We start from the raw sequence: 15,143 nt of genomic DNA, 5'->3' as shown, positions 1-15,143 counted from the left end.
TCCTTTAATGAACAGTGCCTCAATTGTCCAAGTTATTTATTTGAAAACGTGTTATTTTGGGCATTTGATTAGAACCTGCTGTGCTTCATGTGGAGAAGTATCAATGGCCCATTTTGTGAACATCAAGAGTGCACTTGGTAAGCCCATCCAGACTAACAGATTCAAATGGATCACCAACTTGATTAGTCCTTCCTGCACTGACCTATATCTCTTTCTATATATAGTTGTAATCAGTATGTTTACCTTTAACAATGAGCCTAGCAGATGACCTTACATTCTCAGCGGAGAATGTGTAGGTGCCAGTGTCCTCCAGAGACAGGTTGGAGATGGTAAGGCTGTGCACATGGCCTTTGGCAGTCATGCGCCAGTGGTTGTTGTTTTTGAGGCGGCTCCCGTCCTTCTGCCACGCCCCCTCCACGTTGCTGTGTGACAGCTCCACCTCAAAGGATGCCGTCTCGCGCTCAAAGGTTTGGACCTCACTCAGTCCTTTCCGTATTTTGATTTTTCGAGCTGTGTGTACATGGAAACAGCAGTTATGAGAACCTAGAAAAAGTTGCCATGGTGAAAGGTACAGAGAAACTACAGATACTTCACGGTAAGCTATGAGGGGGAACATTTATGGATAGACAAATAGAGAGCAGACAGAGTGATGAACACTGAGAGATTGAGGTTTCGGGACAGAATATATTTATAATGTAGAATGACAGTTGTTGAGTTTGCCTGCTTGATTTCCTCCACCCAGTATTAGGATTACACTATATCTTGCTTGTGTTCCAGGGTATGCCAACATTTTCTGAAGTATTCCAACACAGAGGCATTCCCCATGGAAAAGGGGAGTTTATTTTTGAGAGTTGGTGACACCACCCTAGATTTTGAAGGCCAGTGCATAAATTTAGCTGCAATGAAAAGAGATCCAAATTCATAAGAGGTGCCAACAACAGCCAAAGCACAGCCTTTCCCCTAGCCATGCTCATTTATACAAGGCCACAGCTTACAAAACATTACTTTCTTTTGCAGTTAAACTTATCTACAGGCTCCTTTTTTGCTTTCTTACAATGGATACACACATTTCAATTGGACAGTGTTTATGTATGTTGTACAAATTATTCTTTTCTTTACCAACATACATAAATATAAATTAGGGTAGAGGTCTGTTACTTCAAGTGCTGTTTCATTGCTGCTGAGGAGTGATCCAATTGTTCTGGAATGTTGTGAAAAGAACCAAAGAGTATTCTCTGTTTCTGCTGATAATATCTACATTTTCACAGCCAAGTAAAAGGGATTAAAAGGTTACAGCATGAAGACCTTCCTCCAGCTCTCAATCCGGTTCTCCTTTGACATGCTTAATTGAATTATCATGACCCCTCTGATCTTGTGTCAATACAGAAATCTGCTCCCTGGGAATTACTGAGTCCTCTGTTGGTCACCTGTTCCTAGCCGTCAAGCTCTGGAACAAGTGTCACTAAAGTAGCTGCTCGTCTCTCGTATTACTCTTACTCAGTTAATTGAATTTGTTCAAAGAAAACAACAACGGCAAAGAGGGCCAGCATCACCAGAAACCATGATAAACAAATAACAACAGCGCATAGTGAGAAAGGCAGCAGCACGTGCAGACTCACGTTCCACGCTGAGCTTGGCTTGCGTGCGGTCGTGGAGTGTTTCGCAGCTGTACATCCCCCGGTCAGAAAGGGCAAGCTTGTGGATTGTGAGGGAGCGTTTCTGGCCGCTCTGCTTCAGGGTGAACTTGGGCCCTGGGTGTATGACTACGCCTTGTCTCATCCACTGAACTTCCCCGGATTCCAGGCTTACCTCCACCTCAAGAGTGGCCTCCCCATACTCCTCCGCCACCACAGACTCCATTTTCTTCGTGAACAGCACTTGGGCCTCTAAACACAGACAATCTCTGATTGCTCGCTGCTGTGAATATTGTTATAATACACACTTTAAAAGGGACACGACTTGTGTGTGCCTGCTTTAGTACAACTCCCTAGTGCTGTGCGCAGTAGTTCCACTTGTCTCTGTCAGTTACCAGTGGAATTCTAACGGGAGAAGTCGCTAAGCACTAACCATCATAGGCACCTTTTCAACAATTCAGACATGTCTGAGGGGGTCATTATTTATGTCAAATATGTCGCCATGGCATTAAAGACCTGTCCAGGCTCTCATAGAATTTAATAAAGCTCCCCACTTCATGGTTGCAATGGAAAAGTTTGATTTGAGATTTACATCAATGACAGTTTAAGAACTATTAAGAACCCCAACCTGATCTTGTAACAGACACTTGTAATTGTTCTGTTTATCACATGAAATGAATGAAGATTTAACAGGCAGCTAGAAAATGTTGAAGCTAAGGGAATATAATTGATTCATTCAATGTAAAGTGATGCAGTAGTGATAGCTGATATCCCACCTTGAACCTGAAGGATTGCTTTGGATATCACGCCTTCAGCTTCGGCTGTCAGCCTGCAGCTGTCTGATACTTGGCAGTTGTTGATGTGCAGCATATGGCATAGTCCATTACTTGAGATGTTAAACCTTTCATTTGATATAATAGGCCAGCCATTCATACACCAGACCAGCTCTGCATCTTCTGGGGACACTACACACTTAAATGTGGCATCTTCTCCTTCCATAACGGTTATGTTGTGTAACTCAGCAATAAACTCCACAATGCGAGGGGCTTGGAAGTAAAACGATATCACAGAAGAGCATCAGATTAAAATAAGAGATCTGTTTGAGATCATAGTATTGGATACAATTACTTTATTTAGACAAATTAAACACAGAGTATTGTGGAGAAGTTTTAGGCACCTAAGCACATTATTTAAAACCAGTTGTCTTGACAACAAGTGTGTTTGTAAAAAAACACTATGTTGTGATTGAACGTAGAAAAAAATATAAATATAGTAAAATGTTTTCCAAAAAAGTAGTTGATATCTTATGGATTAGTGTAATGAACAAAGTTTTGTTCTGTATTTCTCCTTTATGCCCCCAGTCATGACATGGATTTAATAAATTCCACCACCAGTATACCTGATTTAATTTAATGAAGTATTGATTAGCCAAACCAGGTATTGTGCTGCCATGAGAAGGGGGTTTGGAAATGGTTGAACAAACACATTGACATATGTGACATATGTAAAAAAACTACAAATATTAGTGCCCTCTGATAAGATAAATATCTTTTTACATCTCATTTTCTCAGGTGCCTAAAACTTAAAGTAATGTAATTTTGCACTAAACTGGGATACATTTCTCTGTTAATTGTCTCTAATGGTCTGCTGTTGTATGTTGTAGTATGATTTTATCTAAGCTGTCTGTGCAGAAACTCATCTAGTAACTTTAGATAGTATCAAGTTGGAAAGCCTCAGTGAAATATACTTACATTCAACTACTACTGTTGCAGATGTTCTCTCATCTTTAGATTCACAGGCATATTCTCCTGCATCGTCATCTGTTACATTGTGTATTGTGAGGCTTCTCTCTCGCCCATCTGCCCTGATTGTGAAATGCCGGTTTGGTGTGATCTCTTGGTTGTTCTTTAGCCATTGCACATCTCCTTTGGACTTGTAGAGTTCACACCTCAATACAACATCATTGTCCTTGAGTCCCACTATGTTCTCCAGTGGCTTGGAGAATTTCACCTTCATAGCTTATTCAAAAGAAATAGTTACTGACCTAAAGTGTCTGACCACTCGCGAGTTGGACTTCATTATATGGACAAAATATTTCCTTGCAATCTCATTTCTGCATAACTTGAGATTCCTTGACATCTTCACATTTCTGTATATCTCTATATCTCTTAGGCTATTTATTTGTATTTTACAATTTTTGTGAGGCAAAGACCAACATTAATTCCAGAGCTACTGCAGATCAACTTGCTATTAAGGTCAAAAGTTCAAAAACACACACAAATATTTTTTAGACTTGACTTACCTTTGACATGGACACTAAAGTGGATCTCATCTGTGCCCACATCACATATATATTCTCCAGCATCAGACCTTTTAAGAGGATTGATGGTCAAGTAATGAGTACATCCATCAGTTGTGGTACAAAAACGATCATCCCTAATTTGATCACCATCCTTAAGCCACTTCACAGGGGCATTGTCCCTGTTCACGATGGCGCATAGTGTTACACTATCTTCTTCATAGGCAGTAATATTTGTCCTCTCTTCCTTTTTGATGAACTTGAGTGGTGGCTCTATTGAACAGAGACAATGACATTCGGAAGTTAGAGTTGTCTTATAAAGTGGAAAGCTTACAGCATACTTATTTTATATTCTATATTCAGTGAATCAAAAGTAAGCTTGCCTTGAACTGTTACTATTGTTGTCATTTTGTCATCGGTAGCATCACAGACATATTCTCCCGAGTCAAATATGTCAAGGCTTGAAAGCACAAATTTTCTCATTGTGCCTCTACTTTCAATATGTGTTCTTGAATCTGCTTGCAGCACTCTACCATTGCAAAGCCACTGAACAAAGGCATTCTCTCGAGACACCTCGCACGCAAGTATCAGCTCATCCCCAGCAACCAGTGTGTAGTGTTCTGGATTCCCAGAGTTTCCTAGGATAGAGACTGGTGCTTCTGAACAGAAAACAGGAAATCTGGTTTTAGTTCTTCAAATCTACAGTACTGTGCAAATGAGACCAAGCTTCATTTATATAATTTCCATTCAAAGCTCCCATTAAGTACAAGTAAAAAACACATTTAACAGAAAATTACATTAAAGCCTTAATAACTAAATACAACGTCAGACTTTCCAGTATTTAGTGTGCCCTTTGCCTTTATTACCGTTTCCATTATTTTCAGGAGACTTGCTGTTTCACACCTCATTTTCTGCTTCTTATCCCAACCACACTCAATGATGTTAAGGTCTGTATCGGTCAGTCTATTGTTTTGAGAATCCCACAGCTTCTTTGTTTAATTTTCAAATTTTTGTTTTGGTGGTCTACTAGGTCTTGCACGGTTGTTAAGTGTCCCATTTTTTTCTGCATCTGTATCATTTTGGAAACTCATGTTTTTTAACTTATTTTCCTTTAACCTCTTATATCTAATATCTACATACATATAAATAACTTGTACTTAATAGCTGTTTTGACCAGAAATTAAATAAATGAAGAGTGGCTTCTGACTTTTGCAAAGTACATGACATAGTGTCTATGTTAATAATATTATTTTCCCATCAAGTAGGTCTGTACCAACAGAGGCATGTCATTGATATTTCTTTTGTACCTTGCACTGTGACATTAAAGACAGTCTTGTCATCTTTTGCGTCACATACGTATTCCCCAGAGTCCCTGATCTCAGCATTCAGGACAATCAGAGATCTGAATGCCCCTTTTTCTTCACAGATAAAATGCTCATTACCCACAATTCTCTCGTTGTCCTTGTACCACTGGACTACACCATTTGCTCTGGAAAGTTCACACTTCAGTACAATAGCATCTGATACTACAACGTGTATGTCTGTTGATATATCAGCTTTTTGCAGAAATTTAATTGGAGGCTCTGCAAGGAAAACAAGTAAATAATTCTAATTGGGACGGTACGGCATAAAACAAAACAGTATGTTATATTTCAAAAGAAACTTACCAAGTATTTTCAAATGGAAGTCCATTACATCATCTTTAGCATCACAGACGTATTGGCCTGTATCCTCAAGCACTGCTGAATGAATCGTTAACTGTCGACTACTGCCATCTTCAGTTATCGTTATGTTGCTGTTCTCGTCAATCTCCTCTCCATTCTTCTTCCAGCTGACTTCGGCGTTTGATCTAGACACCTCACAGTCAAGGACTACTGTATCTCCAACAAATTTTTCTACTTCGTAGGCCATTTTCCTTGGCCGAATAAATCGCACTGGTGGTTCTACAACAAATAACAGTAAAACAAGTTTCAGTAAACCTGTAAGAATTTTTCAGTTTTTGTTATTTTTCCAAAACAGGTATGAAGGATGAATAAACTCTCACTAGCAGTAACTTCAACAGTGTATAACGGGTTATAATCTCTGCATTTTGTAGCACTGAACATAAAAGTTCTGTTTTTTGGACAAGTTTACAGCAGTTTTTTGGAGCACCTGCAATATTTACGAAGAAAGTCACAGAGTCTTCAGCTGTGTCACACACGTATTCTGCAGAATCACTGACTGTTGTCTCTGGTATTATGAGTCTTCTGTAAACACCATCAACTTCCAGTATTAGGTTGTTGTTCTCTTCTACTTCAAGCCCATCACGATACCAGCGCACGGAAGCGTTGGGTCTGGAAATTTCGCAACTCAGCACCATCCTCTCTGATGTTTGCTGGCAAAGTTCCATTTGGGATTGACTTGGAGAAACGATGCGCACTGGAGGTTCTAGAGGAACACATACCAAGAACTCACTGCCTGATGCAGTCAGACAAATCAGAATATCATTCAGATGAAACTGACCTATTTTAAAGTGTCATTTTTTAAGTGTCATTTTATATTTCTGTCTTTCTCCTTCTGCAACTTAGCCATGACCACAGTTGACAATTACAATGTAGATGTTCCTATAACTGTGTAAATAATATAAAATAATTTTGGTACCTTTAATGCTGAGATAAAAGAACTTTGAGTCATCAGCTGTGTCGCAGACATATTCTCCTGAATCCTCAACTCTGCTGTGAAGAATCTTTAGCCTCCTGTAAGGACCTTCTGTCTTTAGCTTTATGTTTTCACTTTCTTGAAGTTTTTGTCCATCTTTGAGCCAAGTCACTTTTCCATTGGGGCGGGAAAGTTCACAGCTGAGGACTACTTCCTCAGGAACATGACGATCAAGGTGAACATCTTCCTTGGGATAGACTATCATTACTGGAGGCTCTGTGGAGCAAAAATACACAATAATAATAATGATCATAACACATAATATTTTGGATTTTAATCTAATTGAAAGCTGAATTATTAAAGCACAAGGAAGCTCCTTATATTCCTACTAATTATAAATATATTACATAAATATATTACATAACACACGAAGCTTATGCAACACACGAAGCTTATGGCAGGGGTTAAATACAATCTCTGACTATAAAACTGCCTCTCGCACTCTGCCCAGTACCAGCGCTGATCTGCCGGACGAGCTTAATAACTTCTACGCTCGCTTCGACGGAATTCCCGCAACACCACTGGAGAGCGCCCCGCCCACAGCTGATCCCAACGCCCCCTCCGTCTCCGTAGCTGATGTGTGCAAAGCCTTCAAGAGGGTGAACCCACGCAAGTCAGCAGGACCAGATGGCATTCCCGGGAGAGTGCTTAAAGCCTGCTACAGGGAACTAGCAGGAGTTTTTGCAGACATCTATAACACCTCACTGTCTCTCTCGGTCGTGCCAGCTAGTTTCAAACTAGCCACCATTGTGCCAGTTCCAAAGACAGCTAGTATTACCTGTCTGAACGACTGGCGACCTGTTGCCCTGACCTCCATCGTAAGCAAATGCTTTGAGAGGCTGGTCAGAGATATCATCTGTTCCTCACTGCCTGCCACCCTGGACCCACTGCAATTTGCATATAGGCGGAATAGATCCACCGACGATGCAATCGCCCTGACCCTGCACACTGCCCTCTCCCACCTGGAAAAGAAGGACACGTATGTGAGAATGCTGTTTGTAGACTACAGTTCAGCATTCAACACAATCGTTCCTTCGAGGCTCGACTGCAAGCTCCGGGATCTGGGTCTGAACAGCACACTGTGCAGCTGGATCCTGAACTTCCTGACGGACCGACGGCAGGTGGTAAGGATGGGAAGTATCACATCCTCCTCTTTGACCCTCAACATCGGAGCCCCCCAGGGTTGTGTGCTCAGCCCGCTCCTGTACTCCCTGTACACCCATGACTGCACTGCTAGACACAGCTCCAACGTCATCATAAAGTTTGCTGACGACACAACAGTTGTGGGCCTGATCTCCAACAGCGATGAATCGGCCTACAGAGAGGAGGTTAAAATCCTGGAAAACTGGTGCCAGGAGAATAACCTCTCTCTAAACGTCAGTAAGACCAAGGAGCTGATCGTGGACTTCAGGAAGCAGGAGACAGTACACCCATCGATTTCCATCAATGGGACTGCGGTAGAGAGGGTCAGCAGCTTTAAGTTTCTCGGTGTTCACATCAGCGAGGACCTGACATGGGCAGTGCACACCTCACAGGTGGTGAAGAAGGCCCACCAGCGCCTCTACTTCCTCAGAAGGCTGAGGAGGTTTGGCCTGAACCCCAGCATCCTTAAGACCTTCTACACCTGCACTGTGGAAAGCATCCTGACGGGCAGCATCACCACCTGGTACGGGAACTGTACTGTTCGTGAGAGGAAATCTCTGCAGAGGGTGGTGCGGACAGCACAGTCCATCACCGGGGTTCAGCTCCCTAACCTATTGGATTTATACACCAGTCGCTGCCTGAGGAAATCCAGAAGGATTATGAAGGACCCCTCCCATCCTAGTCACTGTCTGTTCTCTCAGCTGCCGAGTGGTAGGAGGCTCAGAAGCTTAAAAGCCAGAACCAGTCGGCTCAAAGACAGCTTCTTCCCCCATGCAACCAGGCTATTGAACAGCCAGTAATCACTGCTCTGCCCAGCCCAACCCTTCCCATTACACGTACGTGCACCCACTGTACTCCCGCACTTTACTTGCATAGCTGGACTTTGAATACCTATCCAAAGACAATACTCTCCCCCTGCGCTTCCACTTAACTTCCTGTACCTTGCACTTTACTAAATACTCTGCCACCTACTGTACCATCTTCTACCTCCACACCTAGTGTGATTATTTGCACATCTACATAGCATTGTAATATCCATTACTATATATAGTATATAGTTGATTACACTCACTCTACATTCCCAGTGCAATATTATATGTCTCAGTGCAATATTATTATTTTTAAGTTATTGTGTAAGATTATATGTATATATTTTAGTTAAATTGGTTTTATCTATTCTTCTATCCTATCCATAGTTTTGTTTATCTATGTGTAAATACTGTTCTCTGCATAATTTGTGGAACTCGCACTCAAGTTTTTCACTCACCTGTGTCCCTGTACTCTTGTGATGTGACAATAAATCTGATTTGATTTGATTTGATTTGATTTGACATAAGTAATATTATATAAGTACATTGTTATATATGGTGTTTTAGTGTTGTATTTATTTTTAGTATTAGATATTTACAGTTTATGTATTCATGTTTGACTTTCTTTAAGTCTTCTTTTTTCATGGGTCATATTGTTGTGTGTTCTTTCTCTATATGTATGTACATTGCAACACACCTTCAACTTCACATCAAACGTACAAAAACTTATATAGTTCACTGACCTCTTACATTAACCTTGAAGATTAAGGCATTGTCTCCTGCACGGCAAGTGTACACTCCAGCATCTGACAGCTGAACAGACTGGATAATCAGTTTCCGTATGGTGTTTTCTGTCTCTATTAGAACTTTGTCACTGGGCTGTATTTCAACTCCATCTTTGTACCACTGTGTAGCAGCATCAAACCTGGACACCTCACAACAAAGGAAGAGATTGTCCTGTTCCATAATATTTCTGTGGAGCTCTTCCTCTGGCATATAGACAAATGTCACAGGAGGTGCTACAAACAAATAAAACACATTAGTTGTTTGGTGACAATCCTCCTTTCTATCTGCATATTTTGCACTATTTTTCTAACAAGCATGCATTAAGGTCAAGCACTGATGTTGATGGCTTTGGCAGCTCTGGAGAAATCTGTCTCCACTCTAAAAGCCAAAAATAATACCAAGAAATAATAGTTAATGAAAGCTTTGTGAGGGTGAAGTGCAGTTAAGTACAGAAATAACGTTCACTTGGCATGCTAATCCCCTTACATGGTTTCTTCCTAAACACAAAGCACCAAGACGCTGCGTAGACGGCAACTAAGAATGGCGAATGGGGCAGAAATATTGCAAATAGCTTTGTGCAGGATCAAATAACAATGATCCTGTATTAGCAAAATGGTTAAGTAGCCCACAGAAGCAGCAGAATGGATATGTCCAAAGATAAAGAAGAATGCTTTCAACCAACAAAAATGGAACAGTACACAATGATGTATTTGTTAGTGATATGACAGTCTTTCAGATAAGCTTTATGTGTCACCTTCGATGTCCACATAAAAATCGCTGATATCATCAGCTGTATTACAACTGTAAAACCCAGAGTGGGAAAACTTGGCTGACTGGATAATCAGTGTCCTCATGTTGTGCTCTGATAGCATGAAAACTCCAGATTGAGGGAGGAGCTGGATTCCATCCTTGTACCATTGGACCAGGGCTGTGGGGTCAGATATCTCACATTGGAGAACGATAGACGAGCCTGCTTCAATGGACTTGTTCTTCTCAATCTCAGGGACATCAGTGAACATCACTGGTGGAGCTAGGAGTATTTTCATTCATTCAAAGAAATTCATGTAATTACCAGATTTGTAGACATAGTTTCTCTGCCAATGCTTTTCTTTAAAGTTAGGGATCCATTTACTGATGGATGAGGGGAAAAAAGACAAAAAGGTGTGTACGAATGAAACGTTTACTGATCATTAATCATAGTGGAGGGTACACCATGTTACATGTTGTTTCTCAAAACATGTTTAAATGTTACCAGAATGAGCAGTAAAGAAATGTAAAATGTTCAGATGCTTTGTAAAATAAAACAGTATGACTTGTGTAAATATTGACATGTATTTTTATTGGTGGTGAAGGATTTGTGTTTGGATTTTCACATAATGAGGTTTTCACTATTTGGTTACATACATTTACTTGTTAAAGTTTGATAAGGACAAACAGCATTTAGTGGATGAAGCGTTATTTGACATATTGTTAGTGGTTTTGAGAAATAGTACATAGACTCAAAATCACCTGCAACATCCACCTTGAATGCTATGCGATCATCCCTAGTTTCACAGCTGTACACTCCCGAGTGTTTGAGCTCAGCTGAATGAATGATCATTGTCCTCATGGTGCCCTCTGATTGGATGTCAAGTCCAGCCTGTTGAAGGAGTGGCACTCCATCTTTGAGCCAGGAAACTTGGGCAGTTGGGTCAGAGATTTCACACTGAAGTACAATGGGGCAGCCTGCTTCAATGAACTTGTTCCTTGCAACCTCTGGAAGTGCTGAGAACCTTATGGGAGGAACTATGGAAATTTTTGAGATTGAGAAACATGACAAATGAGGGACCAAAAGAACATCTACTACAAAACACTCTGATAGTCTATTCAGATAATCATACTGGCAATTTGTTAGTCAAAGGATACTTTCATACTTGAGCTCAGACATAATTGCATATCATGTTATAACTTAAATTTAAATAGATGCAGTAGAATGTTAGAAGGCAATCAAATTCCCTAGAATCAACTTCCCTATAATCAATTTTCCTAGAGGCTGTGGATACAAATTAAAATATATCTACACTATATATAACTGCCCTTTGGAATCACGTCATAATAATTATTGCTGCTATTCAATGAAATATTGTATGCTAGACATATAGGTACTCAGCATTTCAGTTTTATTGGGGACATCAAGAGTTTGAAATTATGTAACTATCTGTTTACAACAATCTTTGTAATCTGCTTAAAAATTTGATCACTTAAAATACAATGCATTCTGGATCTTAATATTACACAGCTTTCTCGGTCATTATTTTATTTTAGTTATTTTTAGTTTTCCTTAAATTAGCTGAAATCTGTGAAGTTGTAGAGTAGTAGCATCATAATAGAATCATTTTATACATGTATAGTACTGTAGGAAATCAGAGCCTTCCAGTCAAAACGGTCATTATGTACAAACTGTTCATTTTTTGGAGATATTTCTGATTAGATAATCCACTTGAATAATGAAAAAAATAGGTGAAAAATAGGAGCTTCCAAACATGAATTCAAAAAATGATTAAAAGATATAGAGAAAATTAGACTCCTAATAACTGTGCAAGACCTGGTAGATTCCCAAAACTGTCACCAACAGATAAACGGCACCTAAAGCTTTCATCTTTGAGAGAAAACCAACCTCCACACTTGCTATAGATATAAAAAAAATCCACAGGTGTTTCTGTCCATCCTTCCACTGTGAGAAGACCAGTCATTGTTATGTATCTGAAAGGATGTCCAGCTGTCAAGAAACCCTTACTGAGAAGAGGACCACCCCAAAGAAAAGAAAAAAATAAAATGAAAATTTGCAAATTTTAAAGTTTCAAATTACTTGGATCGTAAGAAGCAGAAAATACAACCAAAACTAAACTTGGGAGGTGTGAGAAAACTGAACATGAGTCATCTGAAAACAACAGAAGCTATAATAAGAGTTTTTTGTTGTTTTCTCTTTTTTCCTGATACCAAAAAATGAATAACTTGTACTTAATGACCATTTTGATTAAATAGATGAAGGGTGATTCCAAAGCTCTAAACAGTGGCATACTTTATGCAGCAGAATCACGAAAATCACCTTGAACGTCCACTTTGAATGATACAGCATTATCAGGAATGCCACAGGTGTAGTGTCCACTGTCAGAAAGCTTGGCTGACTGAACACTTAATATCCTCAAATTTTCATCGGTTTGGATATTAAGTCCATTTTTGGGGGAGAGTTTTGAGCCATCTTTATACCAGCAAACTTGGGCTGCAGAGTCTGAAATCTCACATTTCAGAACAAATGGCGAGCCTACTTCAACGCGTATGTTCCTCTCCATCTCTGACAGTGGTTTGAACCTCAGTGATGGCACTACAATTTATGAGTAGCATAGAAACAAAATCAGGTTGATGTAATAGACAAATGGGAAAGGCTGTAAGTTTTTCTATTGTAAAACATAAGCAGTGTTTTTCCACGTACTTAGCTTTACTTGTACTTCACTTTTGTTATACTGACAATCAAGAAATAAGCCAAGTTATTTAGCTGTTAGGCTTCGGTCGAAACTAACTATGATGAAGACTAAACTCATGCTGTGTCCAGAATTAAGGAGTTGTCTGCAAATCACCTTTGATTTCCACGTTGAATGTAATGGCATCAGTGTCTGTCTTGCAACTGTATGTTCCACTGTGAGCCAATTGAGCTGACTGCACTCTGAGTTTTCGTATTGCACCTTCAGACAGAATGAAAACTCCAGCTTGAGACCGCAAATCATTCCCATCTTTGTACCAGCAAACCTGTGCAGCAGCATCTGAGACCTCACACTGCAGTTCAAAGGGCTCTCCAACTACAGCATTTCTGTTCCTCTGAGCTTCAGTGATTGCGGAGAACTTCACTGGTGGTACTATGGGCATCATTACAAGGATACAATTACTGATATAGATAGTTCTTACAGAACAAATACATACATTTAAAAGTATTGTATCTACAGAGATTCTTCAGAGTTGCACCAAATTATTGCTTAAATTGGTGATTTGTCATATAAGAGAGATAATGGCACATTTGAATGCCTATAAGAATATACAGGCAAGCCAAAAGCTTAGACATAAAAAACAAACACGCTTAGACAATAATAACATGGACATGATGTAAAATTAGTAGCGCAAGAGTAAATGACTGAGACTACTGAAAGCCACAGACTTTTAACAATAAGGACAAAAGGGAACATGAAGAGTGAATTATAAGTTTGATGGAAAAGGATTTTTAGTAGTTTATTACACACATTACCCTTACTTGTCAGGAAAGTAGAGGATTTAAAATGATAAGTTACATTGTGTAATTAGATATAGATCTAATAATAACAGGAATTTTGCTGCAACATGATTCCCCTCTGGGTTCTGTAAGGCCTTTTGAATGTTAGCAAGGGATGTGTGAGGTTAAAGTTATGTTGTAAATTGTTTTAAATGTAGTCATAGTGAATATCAGTAAGAAGTAGCACAGATGGCCTTTCAAGTTGAAGATACAGTTGCTGCAAAACTGAAATTTCAATAACTGAATTTTTCATAAATTCTATTGTTAATATCATTGGATGGCTAATCATCTGAGATCAAGCATCCATCTTAAATTTAGGAAATACCTAGCTACTTTTAAGATTTTTGTTACTGTTTTCTCTCAGTTACATTAATTAGCTTACTTACAGTGGATAGTTGGAATGGTGTGATGCATCTAGAATTTCAGTTTAAACAAAGTTTTAAACACAGTGACTACTAGTGACCATTGCATGATTGAAGGGGTTAGTATTGTAATCAGATGGGTTGAGCTGTCAAAGACGATGAAGAAATCACCTGGTGGATCCACAGTAAACTGGATGGTGGTATCCTTTGTCTCACAACTGTATATTCCAGAGTCAGACAGCTCAGCGGATTGGACAAGAGTGCTCAAAGTATCTTCTGACTCGTTGACAGCTAAACTTTTTTGAAGGAGCTCTTCTCCTTCTCTGTACCAGCAGACCTGGGCTGTAGAATCTAATATCTCGCTTTGTGGAACCCTCAGAGTGTCTGCTTCAATTGACGTCAATTCATTCTTCTCAGTCTCAGGGATTGTTGGACTTTTCAGCTGTGTAGCTAAAAGGTTTGATTAAGCATGTTTTAAAGAAAGTGGTTAATTTTATTTTTGACAAGTATGTTTTAAGTATGATAAAATAACTTGCGATCAATTGTTTTCATGCACTAGAAAAGAAAATGTATTTATTTACAGAAAGCTATGCAAAGTTATATAACACTTACACAAATGTGTTATGCTTATTTTTTAGTGGATCTATTGTTATTTGCAAAATTTTCAGATTAAGGGTTCAATATTGGTTTGTTATGTTTTATGTGACTTGCGTTATACTAACGATGGATTATAACATGGATTAAACTAATTTTTAAATCACCTTTGACATACACCTTAAATTTTATGACATCATCCATTGCCTCGCAGTTGTACACCCCTGAGTGACAGAGCTCTGCGGTTGGAACAACCAGCCTCCGTATGCGGTCCTCTGACTGGATCACTAATCCGTTTTTAGTTTGAAGCTGTATTCCATCCTTGTACCAAGAAACTGGAGCTTCTGGGTCTGCTATCTCACATTGCAGTACTAGAGGCATGCCACTTTCAATGGTCTTGTTCCTGGCAGTCTCAGGTAGTGGGGCAAATTTCACCAGTTTAGGTGCAGGTGCTTCAGTTTTGGAGAGACAAAGTTGTGTCATAAAATGAGTTATCTAATTAAGGAGAGTACACCTCTC

The 15,143-nt window shown here is 39.5% G+C and overlaps 1 protein-coding gene across 15 annotated transcripts in view; it reads right to left on the bottom strand.

Annotated features, from left to right (window-relative positions):
• Positions 1-15,143, bottom strand: part of obsl1b (obscurin like cytoskeletal adaptor 1b) — a 35,636-nt gene that overhangs the window by 8,074 nt on the left and 12,419 nt on the right. For 9 of the 15 annotated variants that reach the window (XM_036569849.1, XM_036569865.1, XM_036569883.1 and 6 more), the window contains 14 exons: positions 12,986-13,261; positions 12,457-12,732; positions 10,878-11,153; positions 9,326-9,601; positions 6,574-6,846; positions 6,085-6,360; positions 5,601-5,876; positions 5,241-5,516; positions 4,317-4,592; positions 3,937-4,206; positions 3,386-3,652; positions 2,411-2,680; positions 1,620-1,886; positions 244-510 (listed from right to left, as the gene is read on the bottom strand). In XM_036569849.1, coding sequence (XP_036425742.1) covers positions 244-510; positions 1,620-1,886; positions 2,411-2,680; positions 3,386-3,652; positions 3,937-4,206; positions 4,317-4,592; positions 5,241-5,516; positions 5,601-5,876; positions 6,085-6,360; positions 6,574-6,846; positions 9,326-9,601; positions 10,878-11,153; positions 12,457-12,732; positions 12,986-13,261 — 3,822 coding nt within the window. Of the gene's footprint in view, positions 1-243; positions 511-1,619; positions 1,887-2,410; positions 2,681-3,385; positions 3,653-3,936; positions 4,207-4,316; positions 4,593-5,240; positions 5,517-5,600; positions 5,877-6,084; positions 6,361-6,573; positions 6,847-9,325; positions 9,602-10,877; positions 11,154-12,456; positions 12,733-12,985; positions 13,262-14,201; positions 14,481-14,791; positions 15,077-15,143 lie in introns of all 15 variants that reach the window. The other 6 variants (XM_036569971.1, XM_036569927.1, XM_036569944.1 and 3 more) reach the window with 3 other exon arrangements.

Source organism: Colossoma macropomum, unplaced genomic scaffold (assembly GCF_904425465.1).
Source record: "Colossoma macropomum unplaced genomic scaffold, Colossoma_macropomum, whole genome shotgun sequence".
In the NCBI taxonomy this organism is placed as follows: domain Eukaryota; kingdom Metazoa; phylum Chordata; class Actinopteri; order Characiformes; family Serrasalmidae; genus Colossoma; species Colossoma macropomum.
This window is presented reverse-complemented; position numbering and strand designations above follow the sequence as displayed.